The sequence below is a fragment of the Sphaeramia orbicularis genome, chromosome 8 (assembly GCF_902148855.1).
Source record: "Sphaeramia orbicularis chromosome 8, fSphaOr1.1, whole genome shotgun sequence".
In the NCBI taxonomy this organism is placed as follows: domain Eukaryota; kingdom Metazoa; phylum Chordata; class Actinopteri; order Kurtiformes; family Apogonidae; genus Sphaeramia; species Sphaeramia orbicularis.
The window spans coordinates 49,043,559-49,066,309 of record NC_043964.1 but is presented as its reverse complement, the minus strand read 5'-3'; the positions used below and the strand labels follow the sequence as shown (position 1 = coordinate 49,066,309).

At 35.8% G+C, this 22,751-nt stretch overlaps 2 protein-coding genes across 2 annotated transcripts in view; one reads left to right on the top strand and one right to left on the bottom strand.

Annotated features, from left to right (window-relative positions):
• Positions 1-362: 362 nt before the first annotated feature.
• On the bottom strand, positions 363-15,477 carry mettl22 (methyltransferase 22, Kin17 lysine). The gene is made up of 12 exons (XM_030142163.1): positions 15,407-15,477; positions 13,882-14,035; positions 12,164-12,377; positions 10,218-10,354; positions 8,967-9,007; positions 8,204-8,348; positions 5,150-5,221; positions 4,718-4,771; positions 4,375-4,455; positions 1,475-1,577; positions 1,145-1,313; positions 363-465 (listed from the first exon to the last, which is right to left on the bottom strand). The coding sequence occupies exons 2-12, from the start codon at positions 13,985-13,987 to the stop codon at positions 412-414; spliced, it is 1,176 nt and encodes a 391-aa protein (XP_029998023.1). The 5' UTR covers positions 13,988-14,035; positions 15,407-15,477; the 3' UTR covers positions 363-411.
• A 3,045-nt stretch (positions 15,478-18,522) lies between these two features.
• abcc1 (ATP binding cassette subfamily C member 1 (ABCC1 blood group)) overlaps positions 18,523-22,751 on the top strand; it is a 56,931-nt gene continuing 52,702 nt past the window's right edge. Inside the window, exon 1 of the mRNA XM_030141559.1 lies at positions 18,523-18,660. Within this exon, the coding sequence (XP_029997419.1) occupies positions 18,604-18,660 (57 nt within the window). The 5' untranslated portion in view covers positions 18,523-18,603. The remainder of the gene's footprint in view (positions 18,661-22,751) is intronic.

Below are 22,751 nucleotides of genomic sequence, written 5' to 3'. Positions count from 1 at the left end.
TTATTCTGATTATTATTATGAAGGGGACACTTCCATTTTCCACAACTGAGCTCAAGAACCCTACAATATGTAATTTTTCACCATGAGAAAAACCTTTACAGTTTCAAGACAGGCCTTGTATCAGGGTGTGCTTGCATTTTAAAAGGTCTGTTTTTTAATATTTAGCAATTCGCACACTGCAGTCAACTGAACACCCCTTCTCTTATTTTCAACAAATGTGTTCTATTTGTCTACTGTGAGCTTTGTGGAGGGGATCCACAGCAAGTCTGGTCTTCAGTGCAGCAGGTGCAGTAACACTGGATCTGGAAAAAGTCTGTGTTGAGCTGCACAAGCCGCACGTGGAGTCCATGTACGAAGACCAGTCAGAGGTCAGATGCATATTTTATTTGTTCAAGACAGCAGAGGGGAATCCTAGTCACAGTCCGAGTCTAGTCTAAGAGGAGTGACCGTCACCTTCCACAGCTCCTGCAAAAAATAAAAAGGTTTATTCATTTACTTGGATTTTTTTATTACATGACTAGAGCCCATAACAGGTAAGGTCTATTTGAATAAATGACTGCTCTTTCATAAAGAATCTTAACTCAGCCTTAAAGTAGGCTAGAAACTTTTACTTCCAAACATAGGCAAGTACAATCAGAAGAGTGCTGGATCTCCAATACAGAAACAGCTAAAATCACATACCACTTAAGTCACTGAATCCCATACTTACCAAACTAGTTTGTTTCATGATGCATCAAGTGTTTTTGATTAGTGGAATTAGCCTACAATGCAGACGAGGCCAGTTCAACACCTTGACACTTCTACTACAGAGCCATGCTGTTGTAAATAGAGGCAGTTTGTAGCTCAGCGTCGTCTGGTAAATATGTAGTGACTCCTCTGAAAACGACATTGTCTAGATGGGAGCACATGTTGCTCTAAAACCTGTAAGTATCCTTCAGTACTGATGGTGTTTTTCTAGTGTGCAAGCTGCCCCTTTCATAAACTTCACATACATGTTTACTCTAACCAAAGGTTGAAGTAGGTGGGGTGTTATATTGTGTACAGATTGTAAAGCCCTTTGATGAAAGTACATGATTTGCAACAAAAAAAAAAACCCAAATTAAATATTGGAGGTTTGGATCTTATAAATGCCTGCTCCACTTACCAGTTGCTCGATGCGTTCATACATAAGACACTGAGGAAAGTCAGGAGAAACTTCTTCCACCCTGAATCTGCATTTTCCATCCACCAGGTCATGGAGTTGAAACAGACAGTGGCGGAAATGGTCATAAGCCTCACAAGAAACATCCATGTGGCGCAGGGTGAAGTTCATCCTTGTAAGACATCAAATTACACTATTTCAGCATAATACAGGATATACAACATACATATGTGTGTGTGTGTGTGTGTGTGTATAAGTTATCAGATGGCTTACACACATCCATAACAGCTGTTAAAGTACATATATACATTTATTTAAACATTTGCATCTTACCTTTTTTCTATAGAGATGAATACTTGGCAGATATGATTAAAATTACTGCAGAGTTGGTACAGAGTTCGAAAAAATCCATCTGTGAGATCATCATCATAGCAAACTGGGGACATAAATGTAAATGTTAATGCAAATAATTGTTTAGTCGTACCGCCCAGCCAAAAATACCACCACCTAGATTTAACAAAGCAAAGGGAAGAGCCATTCCCATTGGATGATTATTGCAGTGATTAAAGTGTACCTGTACTGGTCAAGCAAATGTGTGTGTGTTTTAATGTTTCAGACACTTTTCAAAAGTTGCTTAAAGTTTCAAAACAAATTTTAAAAGTAGCTAAATTTGTTGCATGATACATTAAAAAAAAGTGATACGTGCTAGTCTGGAAAGTTGCTAAATTGCCACTTTTACACAGAGATCCCAGAAAAAAGGTGAGATGATGATCCCACCTTCTTTCCACCACGGACCGATTTCTACAGCCAAGCCAAAGGAGTAACAGAGGTGAGACAGGCTGGACTTTTACACAGCGGACCTGCATTCCGGAATCAAAACAGCGGTGGCGCAGCACAGTGTATAGTGTGATGTATCACTTCCGTGTTGGAAAAACCCTGAGCATAGTGGTGTTGCTAACCTCTTCAGAATCGGCCTGTCTTTCACCATTCAACAAATGTTAGTATGGATAGAGTCCTCCGCCCGAAGTGACAACAGCTGGCGGATCTCTGTGTCTCCCCAGTTCGCCATCTTTCTGGTCGTGTTGATATGTTTGTTTACTGCACATGGCCCACGCTCATTTTTAAATCCCCCTGGCGCAGGGGTAGCACATGCCATACGCCATCAAAACAACACCTTGGTTGCAGAATGAGAGGTGCTCCTTTTAGATAGCGTTGAGGAATCAAGATTCCACCTTTATCACAGCTCTGTTATTACCTCCAGAGGCGTTACAGAGCCGCGATAAAGGTGGGACCAAATGACCCCACCCTTTTGTTTAGACATATGTCGTTCCGAAATAAAGGTGAAATATTCCCGTAACAGAAGCGCAGTGTAAAAGGGGTGAATGATTCGTCCTAGCATTGTTTTGACCCAGGGCAGTGTGCTGCTGCTGATCTGAAGCAGTGGGGGCCGGGGAGTGGTTAACACGAGCATGGACTGGGTCCATGCACTCAGATACATCTATCTCTCTCTCTCTCTCTCTCTCTCTCTCTCTCTCTCTCTCTCTCTCTCTCTCTCTCTCTCTCTCTCTCTCTCTCTCTCTCTCTCTCTCTCTCTCTCTCTCTTCTCTCTCTCTCTCTCTCTCTCTCTCTCTCTCTCTCTCTCTCTGTGCACTCGAACTAAGTCCAGGCGCTTGGACGGACCGGGTCCGAGTGGGAGCCTGCTATCCCCGAATTTCCGTGGTGCTGTCTATGCAGGTGCCTTCCACCATGTTTTCAGATGTCAAATATTGCAAACTGCACATGCACACCTGGAGTGCTGCTGCTTCTCGAGGAAATGAGCAGTGTTACCGTGACTTTCAAAGTGCGGTAATCGAACACGGTTTTCATAATAATTAGAATTTAAACGGCAATACTAACTGTCGGAAATTTTGCCGCGGTCTATTGTTATACCGGTAATCGTTACATCCATATTAGGCACATGAACATTCTGAACCTAAACCTGACCAACTGAAAGAAAGTAGGACCAATGGCCCTGTAGCTTACCGGCCAAATTAAAAGCTTTGGGAAATGTATCCAGATGCCATTTATTATCACCCAGTTCGGTGTATTTATTATATCACAGAAATAGCCCATGTTTTGGTCATATTCCAATCAGATCTGTAAAAAATTCAAATTCCAACTTGATATCATTGATATTTACTGACTTATTGGATCAATCCACTTCCTATCCCTTATAATGGGAAATTTTTTCAAAGTCACACCAAATCCAGAATTGGATCCAGATCGAAATAATTTCAATACCTTGTGTTGACATCATCATAAACAAGCTGTATACCAAGGTTGAAGTCAATCAGAACTGTAGTTTTGGAGAAGAAGACGATTGAAATTTTTTCCCCATAAGAGCCCATGTTAAATTTTCCATAAGTTCCCAGAACCAGAAGAAGATCCTGATCAGCATGTGGTCATTATGTTTTGGTCATCTCCCCATCAGAGCTGTACTGTAGAAATTTACACTGGATATCATTTATATTTACTGAGTTATTGCATCGATCCACTTCCTATCTCTTATAATGGGGAAATTTTTCAAAGTTGCACCAAATCCAGAATCAGATCCGGATCCAAATAATTTCACTAACTTTTGTTGACATCATCATAAAGAAGCTGTATACCAAGTTTGAAATCAATCGAAATTGTAGTTTTGGAGAAGAAGACGATTGAAATTTTTGTAACGGATGACAGACGACGACAGACGACGACAGACGACGACACCGGATGCTGCATGATGACAATAGCTTATGGCCTATCAGCTGGTAAGCTAATAAGCTAAAACAGAAGAAGAAACCCCAGATCTTAACACTGCCCACATAAGCGTGTGTGGTACGTACTATACATGACAGCTGCATCACTTCTCACCCTGATGTCACTTTGGAACAAGGTCAATCTGGACTCATCAGATCACAGGACCTTTTGTATGTGTTGTAGTAAGAAGCTGCTCAGTTAAGATTAAATAACTTGTTGAAGGCGATAACATATTTATCACTGCAGTAATTATCCAGCAGAAGGTTCTTAAAACTCATTTTTACTTAGTTAAATTGGTTACATCCAGATTGTGTAACATTATTTTCTCACTATATGACCAGATTTGGTTGAGATTCAGTGATACTCGTCAGACTAAAAAGTCCCACCTGGATGTACTGCAACTCATAACTAAAAAAAAAACAAAACAAGATAAGTGGTGGAGTGTAATAACGTACCATCTGCAGCAATGATGAACTTCGTCTTGTTATGAATATCAGCTATTTCCTCCTCTGTCCAGCTAAATTCCACATCAGCATCTAAATGGAAATGAAGATGAAAATGTAAACACAACTATTCAAGTAATTAAGTAAGAAGTCAGTAAATTACTCATTTCTGCAGCCATTGTCCTGTCTTAAATAGGTGCAAGAGAACATGCTGCATGAGTGAAAGTAATCTTCATTTGTCAGGTTGCAAACTCTTAAGTGAGAGATGTGTTCAGGGCTGCAGAGGGATTGTAAAGCACAGCACTGAGACATTATGTCCAGTGGGAATAATAAGTAAAAAAAAAAAAAGTTTTACCTGTGCAAAAGTCTTTTTGGAGCCAGTCCAGTCGTCTCACCCTTACTTCTCCACCTGAGTTTCCGAAAAATATATCATAAAGCCAGGTAAATTGTATGTACGGTGTTTTAATTTAAAAAAAAAAAAAAAAAAAAAAAAAACATATATATATATATATATATATATATATGTGTGTGTGAAAAAACAAAACAAAACAAAACTGAAAAGTATGTCTTGTTTTTAGTGTTTATTACTCCAGGAGGTAAGCTTTTGATATTTTAGTTCATAAATTGGTTAAGTTTATGTGGCTCATGTTCCTCTAGACAGGTTTATTATTTCTATTCCACCCGCAGACAGGGCACATGGCAATCATTGAAAATGGACAGGTAGGTTTTCTACTGCCCTACTGACAGAGGGAAGAATTCTTATTTAGAAGGAAAACTGATATCATACCTGTGGGTTCTATCAGATGTTTATTTAATGTTACATTCTTCTTGCACATGTTTAGAAGGTCTTCTCCCACATCTGCAACACAACATAAAGTATTTGAGTCATAAAAACAAACATTAAGATGTATGCAAATCCATTCACAGCTTTTATTTTAATCCATGGGTGTTCAAGTCATTTTAGTTCAGGTTTCACATTCAGCCCAATATGATCTGAAGTGGGACGGACCAGTAAAGAAATAACAGTGAAAAAATTAAAATTACATTATGAAAATGTTTACATCTACAACATCTTAAAAATGTTAAAACGTGAACAACTTGAAAGGTCTTAAGAAAAATAAATGCAGTTTTAACAATATATGTCTCAGTTTATCATTTACACATGTACATTACAAATTACAGATCACAGTGGATCTACGAATACACAAAACATTTAATAACAGGCAGAATATTGGTTAAATTCTACTTATTTCTCTTAAGACATTTTAGATTGTTCATTTTTGTTCAGGTTAGTCACATTTTTGTGAGAGAACAGTTTGTAAATGTTATATTATCATGTAATTTTACTTCTTTACACTAAAAAAAAACAAAATAGAGAAAAGTTTGAAGTTGTCATTATTTATAACTTATGATGATAGTATTTTACTGGTCTGACCCACCTGAGATCAAACTGGGCTGTATGGGGACAACAGTCATTTTGACATCCTTGATTATCAATACAGTTTTGGCCTGTGCACTGTATGTTCGACACCCCTGTTTTAAGCATTAGCCGTATTCACCGGTACTAGTATAACCTGTCGACCTCTGGTGATTTAGAAAGTTCATACGGCACATTGACACGGGGTAAGTGAAGTCTGTTTTTTGCTTGAATTTACTGGCATTATTTTTCAGCTCTTACATCAAGGGCAGTTTAAACACTTTCATATAACTCTTGAAAGACAGAAAAATGTTCCTTACTGTAGCTTTCATGCTTGTCATTTATCTCACCATCTTTTCCGACGTCATTCTCCTGAAAGATTTTAGCGCATGTCCTTATTATATGGTGATATGAGCCTCTTGTATTTTGACCTAAAATACTTTAAAAACTTTCATTTATCATCACCAGCTCAGCCACTATCATCATTAGTCATTAAATAGGTAGAAAATAATGCATATAATGGGTGCATATCCATCAAATTACAGAGGTGTTGATTTGGATGGGAATAATACCATCTGTGTTTGCTGACACTGGGTAGGTCACTTGGAATTGTGGACAATTATGGACATGGCAGATTTATGTGGGATGAAGACCACAGCCGTCCTCCACAATTATCACAAATGACCACAGTTCCACAGGTAATACTAGTGCCATCCGAATAGGGCAACTGACTGTAGGGCAGACATATCAATAGACTTCCTAAATAGGAAAATATATGTGATATATTACATATTAAAGATAAGATTTATGCAGATATTAGAGTTACAGTGTAATCCATAATAAAATGTGAAGAAGTTGGGTTAAGTTTAACCCTTTCATGCATAGTGGTCACTACAGTGGACAGCTATTCAATAGCTGTTCTCTATTCAGTTCAATTCAATTCAATTTTATTTGTAGAGCCCTATATCACAACAAAGTTGCCTTACAGGGCTTTACGGAATTAGTTGGATATGAAAACAAACAACAGTTAAATAAACAGTAGATGAAGGAAATGGATTAATGTCCTTGGCATCCTCTAGTACAGTGGTTCGCAAATGGGGGTACATGTACCCCTGGGGGTACGTGAAGGCACTCCAGGGGATACGTGAGATTTTAAAATATATTTCAAAAGTAGTATCCATGCAAAAATCCTTTAAAAATAAAGAGCTTGATCACAGCAGTTGCCTCCCTGCCACCAAGAATGACAAAGATCCTCAGCGAAGCACAAGCCTGTGTCTCACTAAAATGTCTGACTAAATGCAAAAACACTCAGTTCAGTGCAACAATGCAATATTCAGTGTTGACAGCTGGTAATGTTGTCAGTCTTCTTTTTAATTATTAAATAGATATTTTAAGATGATAATTTTTTTTATTATTATTATTTTTAGCAGTTTCTGCCTTTATTTAAAATTAAGTTAATGATTTCTTTTTGAGAACAGATCTTTACTATGATCCCAAAGGAGGACACTTTATGCTGAGAATTATTTTTTTGTGCACAAATCTTTATTTATAACTAAGTTAATTCTTTCTTTCATTTTTTAGTTATATCTTTTTATTTCCAAATAGTTCGAGAGAGACTACTACAAATGGACTTCCAAAGTTTAATAAATCAGACACTGATGGCACAGCACTCTGTTTTAAGTCATTTTTTTCAACCAAAGATGCTTTGTGCTGGTTAGGGGGTACTTGGCTGAAAAGATATTTCACAGGGGGTACATCATTGAAAAAAGGTTGAGAACCACTGCTCTAGCATATTCATAAGGTCTGTTGTTTTAGTTGCATATGAGCCAACACAGTGGATGCTCACGGTCATCCTATACCCTGCCACCTGTTGGCCAGTTGTGGGAAGTGCTTTTTTTTTTTTTTTTTTTTTTAAACTTATAACCAAGATAGCTGACCGGAAGTCAGAAATGCTGAATATTTACCAGAAGTAGTGATGGCCAAAAATTCAATTTATGGGCATGAATTCACATGTACCACAGCACATACTCAAATGTATAAAAGACTGGAATTAAAGTGAGATTCTCTGATACTCTCCGAACTGCAATCCTGTGTCCATGTCTGTTTCTTCCACATCTCAACTAGTATTAGAATATGTTAAAATTTGAGAAAACATCTGATTAGCAGCATTAAAAATGTTTTTATTTCATAGATTTCACACAGTATATCACTTTCTGATATTGGTTTGTTAAGTAAGTATTTCAACGCATGGTGTCCAGCTGAGTGGATATTTTTTGTAACACCATGAAAAATATGTTCTTAATAAAAAAAACTTTCAATTGCATTGTTTTTTTTCATGCCTAAAGAGGAATAAAAACATTCAGGAAAAATTCTTCATATCAGGCATGAAAATGGTAAGAATCATTTCTGTGATTTAAGACATACCTGTGCAGTAAACTGTTTTGGCTAAGGTTGCCATGATAATACTGGTCAATCCTGTTCCTGCTCCAAGCTCTAGGATGGTGGCTCCTTTAAACATAAGTGGAACTGAAAAGATGAAGTCAGCTAAGAGCAACGCCCCTCGCCAAACCTTAGATGAGAAAAAAAAACAATTACCCAAGTCACACCTATAGACAAACACAGTGTGTTTAGACACGTTCATTAAAGCTTCATGTCTTTATTAAACACAAACAAATGGTGTAATGATTACCTACTGTCAGTCTCCGGTGCTCAGCATTAGGGACTGACATTATTAATATTTGATATCTTTCAGGTCAGTTCAAGGATACATAGACACTGACCTGCCTATTTTTTTTTAGCACCCAACAGGATGCAAACAAATATTCAAGTAATACTCATGACTATACCAGTGTAGTTAAAGTTCAATGCCTTGAATATTTTTCAGCTAATAAAAAGCGGTGAAAGGATTTAATAATAAGTCTGTTCTCATTTGCCCAGGTCATTGTTCTTTTACGTACAACTGGACGAGTTTTGAGCAAAACTCATCCAGTTGAACCTAGATCTACCAAGAAGATTTAGTAATAAGCAACAAAGACTGGATTTTTTTCAGTATCGTTTTCCAAATATGTCCAGAGTCAATCCATTTCCCACATAAAACAGCTGTCTGCTGGAGCAGCTGTCATGCTCCAACAGCTGACTGCAACTAATAAATCCAACATTTACCAGGTTAGAATGGATAGGCACTCACTTGTTTGCCAACATCTTCCAGGGGAGTTGCCATAGTGTGTTCTGTAAACAGACAGTATTCAGACATTAAACACTATCGCACCTGTTAAGTGGAGCTGCTATTTTCTTGACCTCCATAACCATTAAGTTTGTGTTTTTCATGTAGGTGCCGCAATTTTTGCCAGCAAGCAAAGGCATATTCATAGTCTAACAGGATGTAAATAGGCATGTCTGTTTCATTTACACAGTGCCAGTACTGACAATCTATTTTTTGGTTAAGTGCAAATACTTTTCAATAAAATATATCATTAACTGAACATAAACCAAGTGTCTCCATCCACTGTCATTTATCAAACTCCATGGGTTTTACTGGTGAGTTAATGTTGTAGAAGATGGAACTACAACATGAACCAATGTTGTATACACATTTAATACGGAGATTCTGAACGTCCCAATGAGTCATATCTGATGACCATGAAAAGATGACAAACTGCATTTTACACCAATTATTTACATGTATTGATAGGGTTAGAGGATCAGCAGTGATTAAATATTTTAGATCAGTAGAAGGTTTTAGTCGACGGTGGATGTTTGGGTCTTTAGGAGATAAAATGGCTGTAATTCCTAAATGGTCAAAGCAATATTTTGTTCAATCCCTTGAATTAAAGCTGAAAGTACACACTTCAGTTGTATCTTGTTTGATTCATTTCACATCCACAATGGTAGTGTAAAGAAGAACAGCTACAAAATTTGTGTCACTGTCCACATATTCAGTACTGTGCAAAAGTTTTAGACGGCCTTTAGATTTGTTGTTTTTGCAATGTTGAAATTAACATGCATATTTATTTCTCAGTCTCTTTTCTTCAGATACAACAAGAAAATACAGGAAATATGTGCACAGCCTTAAAAGACACACAAACTAACTCACTGAAACTTTTGTTTTTACTGCTATACATACTACATGTAATGGTTTTTGCTGCTTCTTGTCATGGGGTCACACTAAACACTGACTTTAACCTTTAGAACCCATTTAGTTCTGTTTTTTGTGTGTCTTTTAAGGCTGTGTACATATTTCCTGTATTTTCTTGTTGTACCTGCAGAAAAGAGACAGAGAAATAAATATGCATGTTCATTTCAACGCTGCAAAACCAACAAATCTAAAGGCTGCCTAAAACTTTTGCACAGTAGTATATATGATACACATACGATGATAAAGGATGCAAACACCTGGTGATTCACTACGGAGAACATGATGTGATCTTTATGTTCTTACCAATCCTTATAACATCTTTCAAGACAGTATCATCATCGTCAGTGTTTTCCTCTTCTGGGTCCCATACAGGGTCTGACTGGCAAAGGATGACAGGATTGACCAGATCTCGGCCACTATGGTCAGGGTTTTTCGTTGGCCTGAAGGAGTGAAAAAACAGTTAAGTAAAATAGGAAATATTATCCAGTATTATTAATCCTTTTCTTTGTAATATTCTTCATGCTAATTTGCAAGGCACAACATATATATGTCGAGGCCCAAAACGGAATCTGGCCCGATTCAGAATCGGGCCGGCCCAGAATGGAATTCTATTCTAGGCCGGCCTAGAATGGAATCCTGCTGCTATAATGTTATTTTTATACCATGTTTAATGCAAATGATCTAAATTATTACAAAAATCAATACATGGAATTTGCAAATATGTGAAAAAAAATGAAACAAACAACATTTTAATTGTAAACTATAATACACTTTATTTACAAATAGAACCTAGTGGTACTCCCCACCAATATATAGTACCGTTTTTATACCATGTTTAATGCAAATGATCCATAATTCCATAATTTGTCATAATTTTACATTTTCAGTCTTACATACTTAATACTTAATATTAACTATTGTCAATTTCAGTCGATTTCACGGTACTATATATTGGTGGGGAGTACCACTAGGTTCTATTTGTAAATAAAGTGTATTATAGTTTACAATTAAAATGTTGTTTGTTTCATTTTTTTTCACATATTTGCAAATTCCATGTATTGATTTTTGTAATAATTTAGATCATTTGCATTAAACATGGTATAAAAATAACATTATAGCAGCAGGATTCCATTCTAGGCCGGCCTAGAATAGAATTCCATTCTGGGCCGGCCCGATTCTGAATCGGGCCAGATTCCGTTTTGGGCCTCGACATATATATAAATTTATATAAAAACAAAACAGGACCAAGGGGAAATAAGAGAGTATTGATGTAAAATTAAATTATATCTTTTTTTTTTTTTTTTTAATTCTGTGATTACAGTGCGGTTGAGCCAAATGCCCTGTGGAGTGGGAGGCTGATATTGAGAGAAAAAAAAATACTATTTCGTTTCTGGGCAGCAAAAGCACTTTACAGTTGCTGGCCAAAACAATCCCAAAATAAACATCTATTATTAGAATGTGTCCTTAGACCATGGATTAGGAAATGACTGACACCCCTGTGGCATCAACCACTGCCTTGTAGACTGGCGTCCTGAAGCCTCTGGCATTTTAATTATTAGAGCTGCAACGATTCATTGACTCAAATCAATTACAGTTTTCCTGAATAAAAGCTTGGTTTCCTTAAACATTGGTTCCACTGGTGTTTCACATGGACACACGGACAATAATGGCAGGATCAACACAAAGTTGTGTTAGTTCCATCTTAAGTTGTTAGTCAGTTGGATCCAAATGTGTTGAAGACTGCAGTGCACATATTGTTTGGAGATGTCATTGGACCACTAGTTTGTTGATGTTTATATCGATACATATTTTTATATATACTTTTATATTATTGTTATTTCTATATAGATATTTTTTATGTGTCCTTTTACTTTTATACTTTTTGTGGCTGTACTTTGAGCTGGTTCTGAAATAAAGGACAAGGTTTATTTTTTGTCATTTTCACGTGTCTTTTTTACATTTTTACTATTTCTTTCTCCTATTCAAATAATCATTGATTGAATTGATTGAACTGAATAGAATAATCAATAGATTAATCAATTACAAAAATAATTTATAACTGTAGCTCTAGCTAAGTGTATCTATACAAGACAAATATATTAAATATCACCCAGTATTATTAATAATTCTCTTTGTAATACTGTTCATAGTTTGCTACATCTTCACAGTCAAAATAGAACCAAACACATTGGAGATTCAATCTGTGCGTACTGTCACACAAGGGCACAAACAAAAGAGAGTTTTCTTACCGATGAGTGACATCAAGGTCTCCATCTTCATCCAAAACTACAGGAGTATTTCTTTCCTCTTCTTCTTTATGTTTTTCTTGCTTACATTTTTTGTCTTTTTGATCATCTTCCTCTTGGTTATCTTTTTCCTCACATTCCTTCACTGATTCTTTCGTTGAGTCTTTGCTGGCGTCTTTTTGACCATTACACAAGATCTCAAATTTTGATAGGAAGACTGGGTGTAAGAAAACATTCAAGTCAGAGAGTGGAGATATAGGCACAAAATATACATGCATTATATTTACTTGAGCTTGCCATATGGATTACAATCTAAACTGCAGCAGCTTTGATCCAACAATATGGAATATGCAAAAAAAATAAATAAAAAAAATTCATATTACAATTACACGAACCAAGGATATTCTCCTTCCTCCAAAGATGGATTATTCACATATGTTTAAGCATAACTCCATAATACATCTCTATTTGAAAATTTCAGACATGTTTACAACACTTTAATATGCCACTGTTAGCATTCAGAGCCCATCAGCTGAGTAGGCAGTACTGGGACACATTTCTGTAGACTGCTAGGAGAATGTGTACATAAATGTCAAAGACCACCTCCAAACATGTCCTGTAAGGTGCCCTGAGTGGGTTTAAACCTTGCACTGGAGTTGTCTACAGGGGATGCATTCACCAGGATTGATGATAATGCAAGGTCTGAACAGGGAAGTCAACGGTCTCAAACTAAAAATGTGATCACACACCTTGATGCCAACGTAGCACTTTTGCTGCTAGATTTAGCAACTTTCCAGACTACCCTAGCAACTTAAGCACCAAGCAACAAATTTAGCTACTTATATAATTTCTTCTGGAACTTTTAGCAACTTTTGAAAAGTGACTCAAACACCAAAACACACACATTTTTCCTCTAAATGACACTAAATGATTTTGTGTCACTCATAAAAACACATGGTCTGTCTGCCTACCTGTAAAAGTCAGTGTTGACAACTTAACCACTTTGTTGATATATTTAGTGATTTTTCAGACCACTCTAGAGGCTCTTTATCAAAAAAACAACTAGCTACAAATCTATCAACCTTTTCTGGTGTTATTGGATACTTTTGGAGACTCAGACGTAAAAGCACGTATTGTTGTTTGTCTAAAACAAATCACTGCACTGAATATAAATCAGTCCCATTCAGATTGACAGTTTTCTCTATTGTCTCTTTGTGGTTCATTTAGATTGTTAATGTAGACTGAAAATTAGACATGTTACGATTGACAATGTTCATGTTTTACCGCGACTTGTTGTAGTCTCCTAAGTGGACCATAACGTTAAGAAACCAAACCAAACTGAAGGAAATGAAGATAAAATCTACACAAACAAATAAATGAATAACCACAGTAACTCCTTCAAAGTGTCTCTTTTGGGTCACTTTAGCTGGTCCTCAAGCCTGGATAACAGAGGAGGGTTGGAATTGGGACATAAAACAACCCAAGAATTGACAGAGTAGAGTTCATTTGTGGTTCTAAACATATTTTGGGTGTTTTTATATTGACTCTTTGTCTCTAACACAATGTTATTCCTCTCTCCTATATCATTCATTACAATTTGATGCACATCTATGATTATGCAAATTGGGCAATGAAGCCATCTAGCAACATACAATAGATACTTTCCTTAAGAGTTGGAAACACTGATCATGTGTACAAGAATACCAAAACCATACACACACCTGGCTGTCCAACACGGTTGAGGCGTCTCATAAGATGACATGCATTGGGTAGGAGCATGTGAACATCTGACAGCACAGTATGATGCTGAAAAATAATACTGTTCATGGCCAATCACCTGGTAGAGGAAGACCCCAAGTCTTTGCTTCTGTGTACCTGAGAAGACACACATGGGTCATCAGTTAAACTCACTGTGTTAAAACAATATATATGTTGGAAAGAGAAAAGAATAAAATGAAAAGAAAAGAAAAAATGATTTAAAGAGAGTGGGTGAGTATGAATGTGTGCAGCAATATGGTGGATAAAGTATACAGATACATGTGCATAGGAATTTTATTGATCCCCAAGAGCATGGGTGTCAAACTCATTTGAGTTCAGGGGCCAAATTCAGCCAAATTTGGTCTGCAGTGGGCCGGAGCAGTGAAATAATAACAGAATTCTATAGAAATAATGTCAGCTCCAAACTTTCCTTACATGATGAAAAAGTTTACATCTACAAACTGCCCTTTAAAACAATGTGAAGAACATGAACAACCTACAATTTCAGAAAAATCAGTGCAATTTGAACAATATTCTGTCTCAGTTTATCATTGACGTCATGTTCCTTCCAACTTACAGATCACAGTGGATCTACAAATACACTAAATATTCAGTAACAGGCAGAATATTAGTAAAAGTACACTTACATTTCTTCAGACATTTCAGGTTTTTCAGATTTGTTCAGAATATTTACATTTTCTGTGAAATTGTAGAGTTTATTTTAGTGTAAATACAGGAAAATGACATGAAAATATTGACATTTACAAAAAGAAAAAATTGGAGTTTTAAGAATTTCTAGGTTATTATGATCATATTTTTGCCGGTCTGTATGTGGAACCTGAACCCCAATTTTCTGTGATCATCTTCAGTGTAATTTTTGCAATTTCACAAATTCATCCTGCGGGCCAGATTGGAACCTTTGGCGGGCCGCATTTGGCCCCCGGGCCGCATGTTTGACACCCCTGCCCAAGAGCAAATTCACCATGTGGGTTATCATAAAGTAGTACCTAATACTGCAATAAAGAGTGACTCCATCAGAAGTCACACTCCTTCACTGAAATAGTTACATTATTCCAAAATATTATTTTACTACTGTGGCTCCATTACAGGAACTCAATGTAACATTTCTTTGAGTGTATTTTTTGTGGTAAAGTAAAAGAATAACAGTGACATTCAAGGTATTTATTCATACAAGGATTCAGATTACTTAGTATTTCCGTGGAAGGGAACATGAACATGACTGTCCAAAATTACTCATTTACATATCTGGTGACCTGTTTTGTCTCAGTTAATGCACTTTTTCGATAATGTGAATTACACCTGTCAAACTGTCAAATATAACAGATACAAGACGGTGAACCTGCCACTAAATACTATTTAGAATTGTCTTCCAGTTTAACCAATAGTCTACAAAACTGACGACTGAGAAACAGCGAATCGGATAATTAAGGTAAGAAAAAAAGAGGAAAAGGAAAGAAGAAAACATACCGTAACTATAAATAACTTTCAGAATCACAACCCAGTCAGTTTGAGCTTCTTCGTCTTCTTCTTCTTCTACTAATTCGTCTCCTTCTTCTTCTTGGTTTTAAAACCATGTAGCGTCCCTCAGTTGCATTACTGCCACCTGCTGGGCGTTAGTTGTCATCGTCATGTAAAATTTACACTGACGGTATAAACAATCAATGTTAAATCAGTTTAGTTCTGCTTTCACATTTCAGACTAATCCAATCATAATAAAAAAATACTATCATAATAACTTTAAAATAATGACAACTTTTTTGTTTGTTTCAGTGTAAATCAAGTAAAATTACATGAAAATGTTTACATTTACAAACTATTCTTTTGCAAAAAATGTGACTAACCTAAACAAATATGAACTACCTGAAATTTATTGAGATAAATAAGTGTAATTTTGAACAATATTCTGCCTGTTACTAAATGTTTGGTGTATTTGTGGATCCACTGCAACCTGTAAGTTGTAACGTACGTGTGTAAATGATAAATTGAGGTGCAATATTGTTAAAATTACACTTATTTTTGTCCAGAAGTTTCAGTTTGTTCATAGTTGTTCATGTTATTCACACTTTTTCAAAGCACAGTTTGTACATGTAAGTATTTTCAGAATGTAATTTTACTTTTTTGACTCCAAAACATAGAGAAAAGTTTGGAGTTGGACAATATTTATTATATATTATTATGTTAGGTTTTTAATGGTCCGACACACTTGAGATCAAAGTGGGCCGCTGTATGTGGCCCCTGAACTAAAAGGAGTTCAACACCCCTGGCATAAACAATCCCACAGCAAATGGTTCACATAGTCAAGGCTAAAGTCTGCCCAATGAACCCATAAAGACCCAAAGATCCACTGTCAGCCAAAACCATCAACTGATTTAAAATGTTTGAACCTGTTGAACCACTAATCCTATCAATACATGTAAATAATTGGTGTAAAATAAAGTTATTCATCTTTTCATGGTTATCAGATATGACCCATTTGGACGTTCAGAGGCTCTGTAGTGAACGTGGAAACACCATCATCTTCTACAACATTGATTCACCAGTAAAACCCATGGAGTTGGATCAATGACAGTGGACGGACACACTTGGATTATATTTAATTAATTATGTATTTTCTGAAAAAGTAATTTTTTCCTCAGTTCTCTCTTTTTTGATATAACCCTCAATTTAACTTTGAGCTTTTATGAACATATACAAGATCAGTGAATTAAATATAGTAAAATACATAATTTCCACTTAATAACTGCCCGCTCAACCATATGGTTGAGTTACTCATCAGGTTCCTTATCAGGTTCCTCTTAGTCTGGTAGTTAAAGGGTTAAAATACTTAAAATACAGAGCATAACATTAAAATAAATGCTGATAAAACACTTAAAAAAGGTTAAAAACAGAGAAAATTTATTTGGGAACTGCAACAAAAGTAGCCCTAGGTCTTTATGAGTTAAATTTATTTATTTATTTGTTTGTTTGTTTGTTTGTTTGTTTGTTTGTTTGTTTGTTTGTTTGTTTTGGGCAGTGTACCATGATATTTTAAAATGTATTTCTGTGCATATTTTGTTCTTTGTTGTTGCTTTAACGTCCTGAGACTTAGAAAAGTAAAACTCCTGGCTCTTTTTGTTTGTTTTTTTTTTTACATTCAATAATGACCTAATTGGAAACAGCAGGATGATTATGCAAAAGTTTTTTTCCAGATACCTTTTTTTATTTTTCTATATCCTTTGCAGTGGAGTAGCAGTACAGTTTTTGTTTGTTTGTTTGTTTTTTAAGTAAACCTTTTGTCCCTTACAGAGGACAACAGTGCACTGCTGGGTCTGGAGGTTTTAAGGTACATACTGGTGTATGGAAGTAAACCTGACTCATCAGATTCTGAATTATAAAAAACATTGAATTTGTAGCACTGAATTTTTTTTTTTGCACTGAAATCATCTGAATTTTTTTTTTTTTTTTTTTGCACCAAAATGAAGTGTCTAAATTTGTTTTTGCACTGAAATTAAGTATCTGGATTTTTTTGCACAAAAATGAAGTATCTGAATTTTTTTTTTTTTTTTTTTTTGCACTGAAATTAAGTATCTGATTTTTATTTATTTATTTATTTATTTTGCACTGAAATCAAGTATCTGCATTTGTTTTTGCACTGGAATTAAGTATCTGAATTTTTTTGCACTGAAATTAACTATGTGAATTTTTTTTTGCACTGAAATTAAGTATCTGATTGTTTTGTTTTTTTTTGCACTGCAATGAAGTATCTGAATTTTTTTGCACTGAAATTAAGTATCTGAATTTATTTTTTTTTTTTGCACTGAAATGAAATATCTGAATTTTTTTGGACCGAAATTATCTGAATTTTTTTTTGCACTGAAATTAAAAATCTGATTTTTTTTTTTTTTTTTTTTTGCACTGAAATTAAGTATCTGATGTTTTTTTTTTGCACTGAACTTAAGTATCTGAATTTTTTTTTGCACTGAAATTAACTATGTGAGTTGTTTTTTGTTTTTTTTTGCACTGAAATTAAGCATCTGAATTTGTTTTTGCACTGGAATTAAGTATCTGATTTTTTTTGCACCGAAATTAACTATATGAATTATTTTGCATTGAAATTAAGTATCTGAATTTGTGTTTGCACTGAAATTAAGTATCTGTTTTTTTGTTTTTGTTTTGTTTTTTTGCACTGAAATTAACTTTGTGAATTTTTTTTTGCACTGAAATTAAGTATCTGAATTATTTTTTGCACTGACATTAAGTATCTGAACTTTTTTTTGCACTGAAATTAAGTATCTGAATTATTTGTCTCTGAATTCAACTATGTTCGTAAATTTAGAATTAAAAAATTTCAGGCGCAAAAATTCAAATGCAAAAAATTCAGATACTCAATTTCGGTGCAAAAAATAAAATAAAAAATCAGTGCTAGGAATTCAATGGCTTTTATAATTCAAAATCTGATGAGACATATTTACTTCTATACTGGTGCATGAGAATTCACCACAGTTCAGGAAATCACAGGAAACAGAACTGCATCCTCCTGTCCAGCAGGTGGCAGTATGCTCAGTTCATGTTGAATTTGACTCAGACAGGATGTGAAGAAGTCCAGTACCTTTCTGTTGCGCACCGGTTACCAAACTAAAGCGGATCACCGACAGCACCAAGGACTTTATTTACCGCTGCGTCAAATGGGCCATACAGGGTTGGATAAGTTCTGCAGCCCCGACAGATCCGATCCATTCTGGGTGAGAACATTGCTCTGTTTTTTCTTCATCTAAAACCAGTTGTTTTCACCTAAACCGGCATCAGCCCCAGTTCCTCCGAGCACTGCCTTATACTGTAGTCAGCGGCACAAATGAAAATGTGAGAATCAGACACCCCAGGCCACCGCTGGTTAAACAGATGTAAATGTACTGAACACTAAACACAAGTAAACAGGTCTGGGTTTACGGGGGTTTCCTTTTAGGTTCAGGACATCCTCACCTCTCTTGGATGTTTTCTTAAATCATCTTGTGTTATATCACACACTTTCATAATGTCCCAGAGGTTTTCATAGTGTTTATCCCCTTTTCTGTCCAGATGATCCTATAGAGCTTGTATAATATTCAGATTATTATTATTATTATTTTTTTGTCTGAAATGCGTTTTTGTTTGTACTGTTTACATGTTTGCTGAATAATCATGTTATACATATAATACTGCAATGACTGAAAAATGGATATTATGTATTTCAGAAAAAAAATCTGAATATTGTAGAAGCTACATGGGATCATCTGGACAGAAAATTGATAAAATATATATTTTTTTCTATTTTTCAGTCAATGCAGTAATATGTGTCAGGGCTGCAACTAATAACTGTTTCAATAGTTGACTAGTCATCTACTACTGCAATGACTAGTAAACTAGTCAGATTATGCAGTGCAAAATAACAAAAATAAATAAATAAATAAAAAAAATAATGGCTCTTATTTATATTCATCACAGAATATAACTTAAGATACAGTATTTTTTGCAGCAGTCAAAAACAGAAAGTCAAAACAAATGTATAATGTTATGGAAAATTAAAAAAAAAAAAAAAAAAAAAAAAAAACAGACTGTATGTGTAGATATTTTCTGTGCTTACTGTATGTAATTGTGTACAAATCATATATACAAACTAACACAAGCAATTAATTCATCCTACAAAGAGTATTGGAAATGTATCTGTAACCTGAAAACTGAAATAGAAGGGAATATAGAAGCTGATAGAAGAAGATGGAAGTTTTGAACACACTGGTCTGCTGGCTGCCAATGTTAACCCCAGGAAACTGTATGTGTTTAAAACAAATACATATGAATGTGGACTGGTCCTGAAAGGCTGTTGGTCATGTTGGATCATATCTTTCTACTGGTCATGGATTGAAGTAGAACTGTGCAGAATACAGCGTCATCCAACATTCCCTGTTTCAGAGTCAATTATCACCTTATAATTAACGACATGTGCCTTCATGTTAGTGAATGTGTCTTAACAAATGCCAACTGTTGCCAAAGGTTGATCCTGCGGTTTTCATTTTAAAATGCATTGTAATAAATAAGACAGAGTGTACTGTTCTGTCTGTGGATCATTGCCTCATTTATTTCAATCCTTTATCTTTTCTGTCGGATCAGTTTCACTGTACATTAACAAGACTAAACCATGTTATGCTGTTATTAGGGCTGCAACAACTAGTCGACTAGTTAGCAAATAGTTGATGGCAAAATGAGTTGACGACTAATTTATTAGTCAGCAGGTCGTTAGTGTCATCATGCACTTACCGATTGCAACTCTTGAGTATTTAGTTGTTTGTTTAACAAACTTTGTTGGAGACTGTAGTTGTTCTGCACAAAATGCACTTTTGTTTGAGAGAAGGAAAGGCAAGACAGATTTATTTGTATAACACAATTCATACACAGGGCAATTCAGTGCTTTACAAAAATGGAAGAGACAGGTTAAAAACACACAGTTACAATTAAAACATAATCAATAAAACATAAATAATAATCAATTAAAACAAAGTAAACTGTCAGAGTGCAGATAGAACCCTTTCAGTTGTTCTATGCACAGTTGAACAGCTGTTTTCAGCCTGGACTTAAACATTGTCACGGCAGAGGCCTGTCTCACATCATCAGGAAGACTGTTCCAGAGTTTAGCTGCAAAGAACTGAAACGCAGCTTCACCCTGTTTAGTCCTGACTCTGGGCACCAGCAGAAGACCAGTCCATGAGGTTCTCAGGGTCCGAGATGGTTCATATGGGACCAACATGTCACAGATGTACTTTGGTGCTAGACCATGGAGAGACTTATAAATGAGCAGACCTGTTTTAAAGTCTGTTCTCTGAGCGACAGGAAGCCAGTGCAGAGATCTGAGCACAGGACTAATATGGTCGTACTTCCTGGTTCTAGTCAGGACTCGAGCATCAGCGTTCTGGATGGACTGCAGCTGTCTTACAGCTGGTTTAGAGAGTCCAGTGAGAAGGCCGTTACAGTAGTCTAACCTGCTACAGATAAATGCGTGGATAAGTCTGTCTAAGTCTGGTTTAGACAGTAAACCTTTGATTCTGGCAATGTTTTTGAGATGGTAAAAGGCTGATGATGTAATTGATTTAATGTGGCTGTTAAAGTTTGGGTCTGAGTCCATTATTACCCCCAGATTTCTAACCTGATGTTTAGCTTTCTGAGTAACAGATTCCACATGACTGCTGACACTTTCTCTTGGTTTTTGTGGGCCAAAGACAATGACTTCAGTCTTGTCTGAATTTAGCTGGAGAAGGTTGTTTTGTATCCACACAGTGATCTGTTGGAGGCAGTCACAGAGTGAGTCCACAGGCCCATGTTCACCCGCTGTCAGCCAGATGTAAATCTGAGTGTCGTCTGCATAGTTATGGTAGGACACGTTATTACTGTGTATTAACTGGTCCAGGGGCAACATGTAATGATTGAACAAGAGGGGTCCCAGGAAGGACCCCTGGGGGACCCCACAGGTCACTGCCATTTGGTTTGACACACAGTTTCCGATTTGAACAAAATACTTCCTGTCCTCAAGGTAGGACTTAAACCATTTCAGGGCAGGACCAGAGATGCCTACTCAGTCCTCTAACCTCTGTAACAGGATCACATGATCGACTGTGTCAAATGCAGCGCTCAGATCCAGCAGGACTAAGACTGTTACTTTACCTTTGTCTGTGTTCAGACGGATGTCATTTGTCACTGAAAGTATTTTATTGCTGCTGCTATCTTGGCAAGGACTCCCATGTGAAAGATGTTCTTAACCAGGAAAAAATCCCATTGAGATTAAATAAAGGTTAAATAAAAATAATAATAAATTAAATATTAAATTTAATATTTGTTTAACAAACTTTGTTATGCATTGTAATTATTGTGTAACAAATGTTCTTATTACAGCAAAGAAAATGTATTTTATTGCTGCAATAAATGTAAATAAGAACTATTGTTTGGTTGTTGTTTTTTTGCAGTTCCTAATCTGATTAGTCGACTATTGAAGTAGTCATTAGTTCCAGCCCTCGCTGTTATCATACATGACCACATGCTTCAGCTTTTTGAAGTGACAGTTGTCACATGTTATCATGCATGACCACATGGTAAAGTCTGTATTGTTATGCTGCAGTGGCTAACATTATTTCACTTTTAAGGTAAAGATGGGAATTTGGTACCTGTCCTGGTCATTTCCCATTAAAATGATGCAACAGTCCTAGATTAGCACTGTCATATGACCACAAACAAGAAAGAATTGGAAGCAGTGAGGAAAATACAACTCGAAAAGAATGCTGAAATTTTAACTTCGCTGCAAATTTCATTATAGGCAGTGTGAACATACAACGCACAGTATTTTATGTTTTCTCTGGTCACTGGGATGGGAACAGGTAATTGGTACTAAGCAACATCCATTTTCTCAGCCCGTCTCAGCTCCTGCCTTTAGGCGCCAAAATGGACTTTGGATTGTCAAAGTGTCAACAAATGCATGAGGAAATGATTGAAATTAGAGTTGCAGTTTGAATATGATTATTTCAGAACCAGCTGAAATGACAACCACAAAAAGTATAAAAGTAAAAGGATATATAAAAAATATCTATATAGAAATAACAACAATAACAACAGTAAAAGTATATATATAAACAACAACAACATCTGCAAACAGTATGTCACTGCAGTCTTCAACATATTTGGATCCAACTTACTAACAACTAAAGGTGGAACTATCACAACTTGGTGTTGATCCTGGTGTCATGTGCATCACCATTTTTATTATAATGCAATAAAAGTGAATGTGTCACTTAAAACACTGACCTACAATTTTTTT

Bases quoted from the DNA above. Each gene is read 5' to 3' on its own strand.
- mettl22 (XM_030142163.1), bottom strand. From the start codon at position 13,987: ATGAACAGTATTATTTTTCAGCATCATACTGTGCTGTCAGATGTTCAC. The intron at 5,222-8,203 runs GTATGTCTTAAA...GTTGTGTTGCAG, and splicing joins CAAAACAGTTTACTGCACAG to ATGTGGGAGAAGACCTTCTA. The intron at 4,772-5,149 runs GTATGATATCAG...TCGGAAACTCAG, and splicing joins ACATCTGATAGAACCCACAG to GTGGAGAAGTAAGGGTGAGA.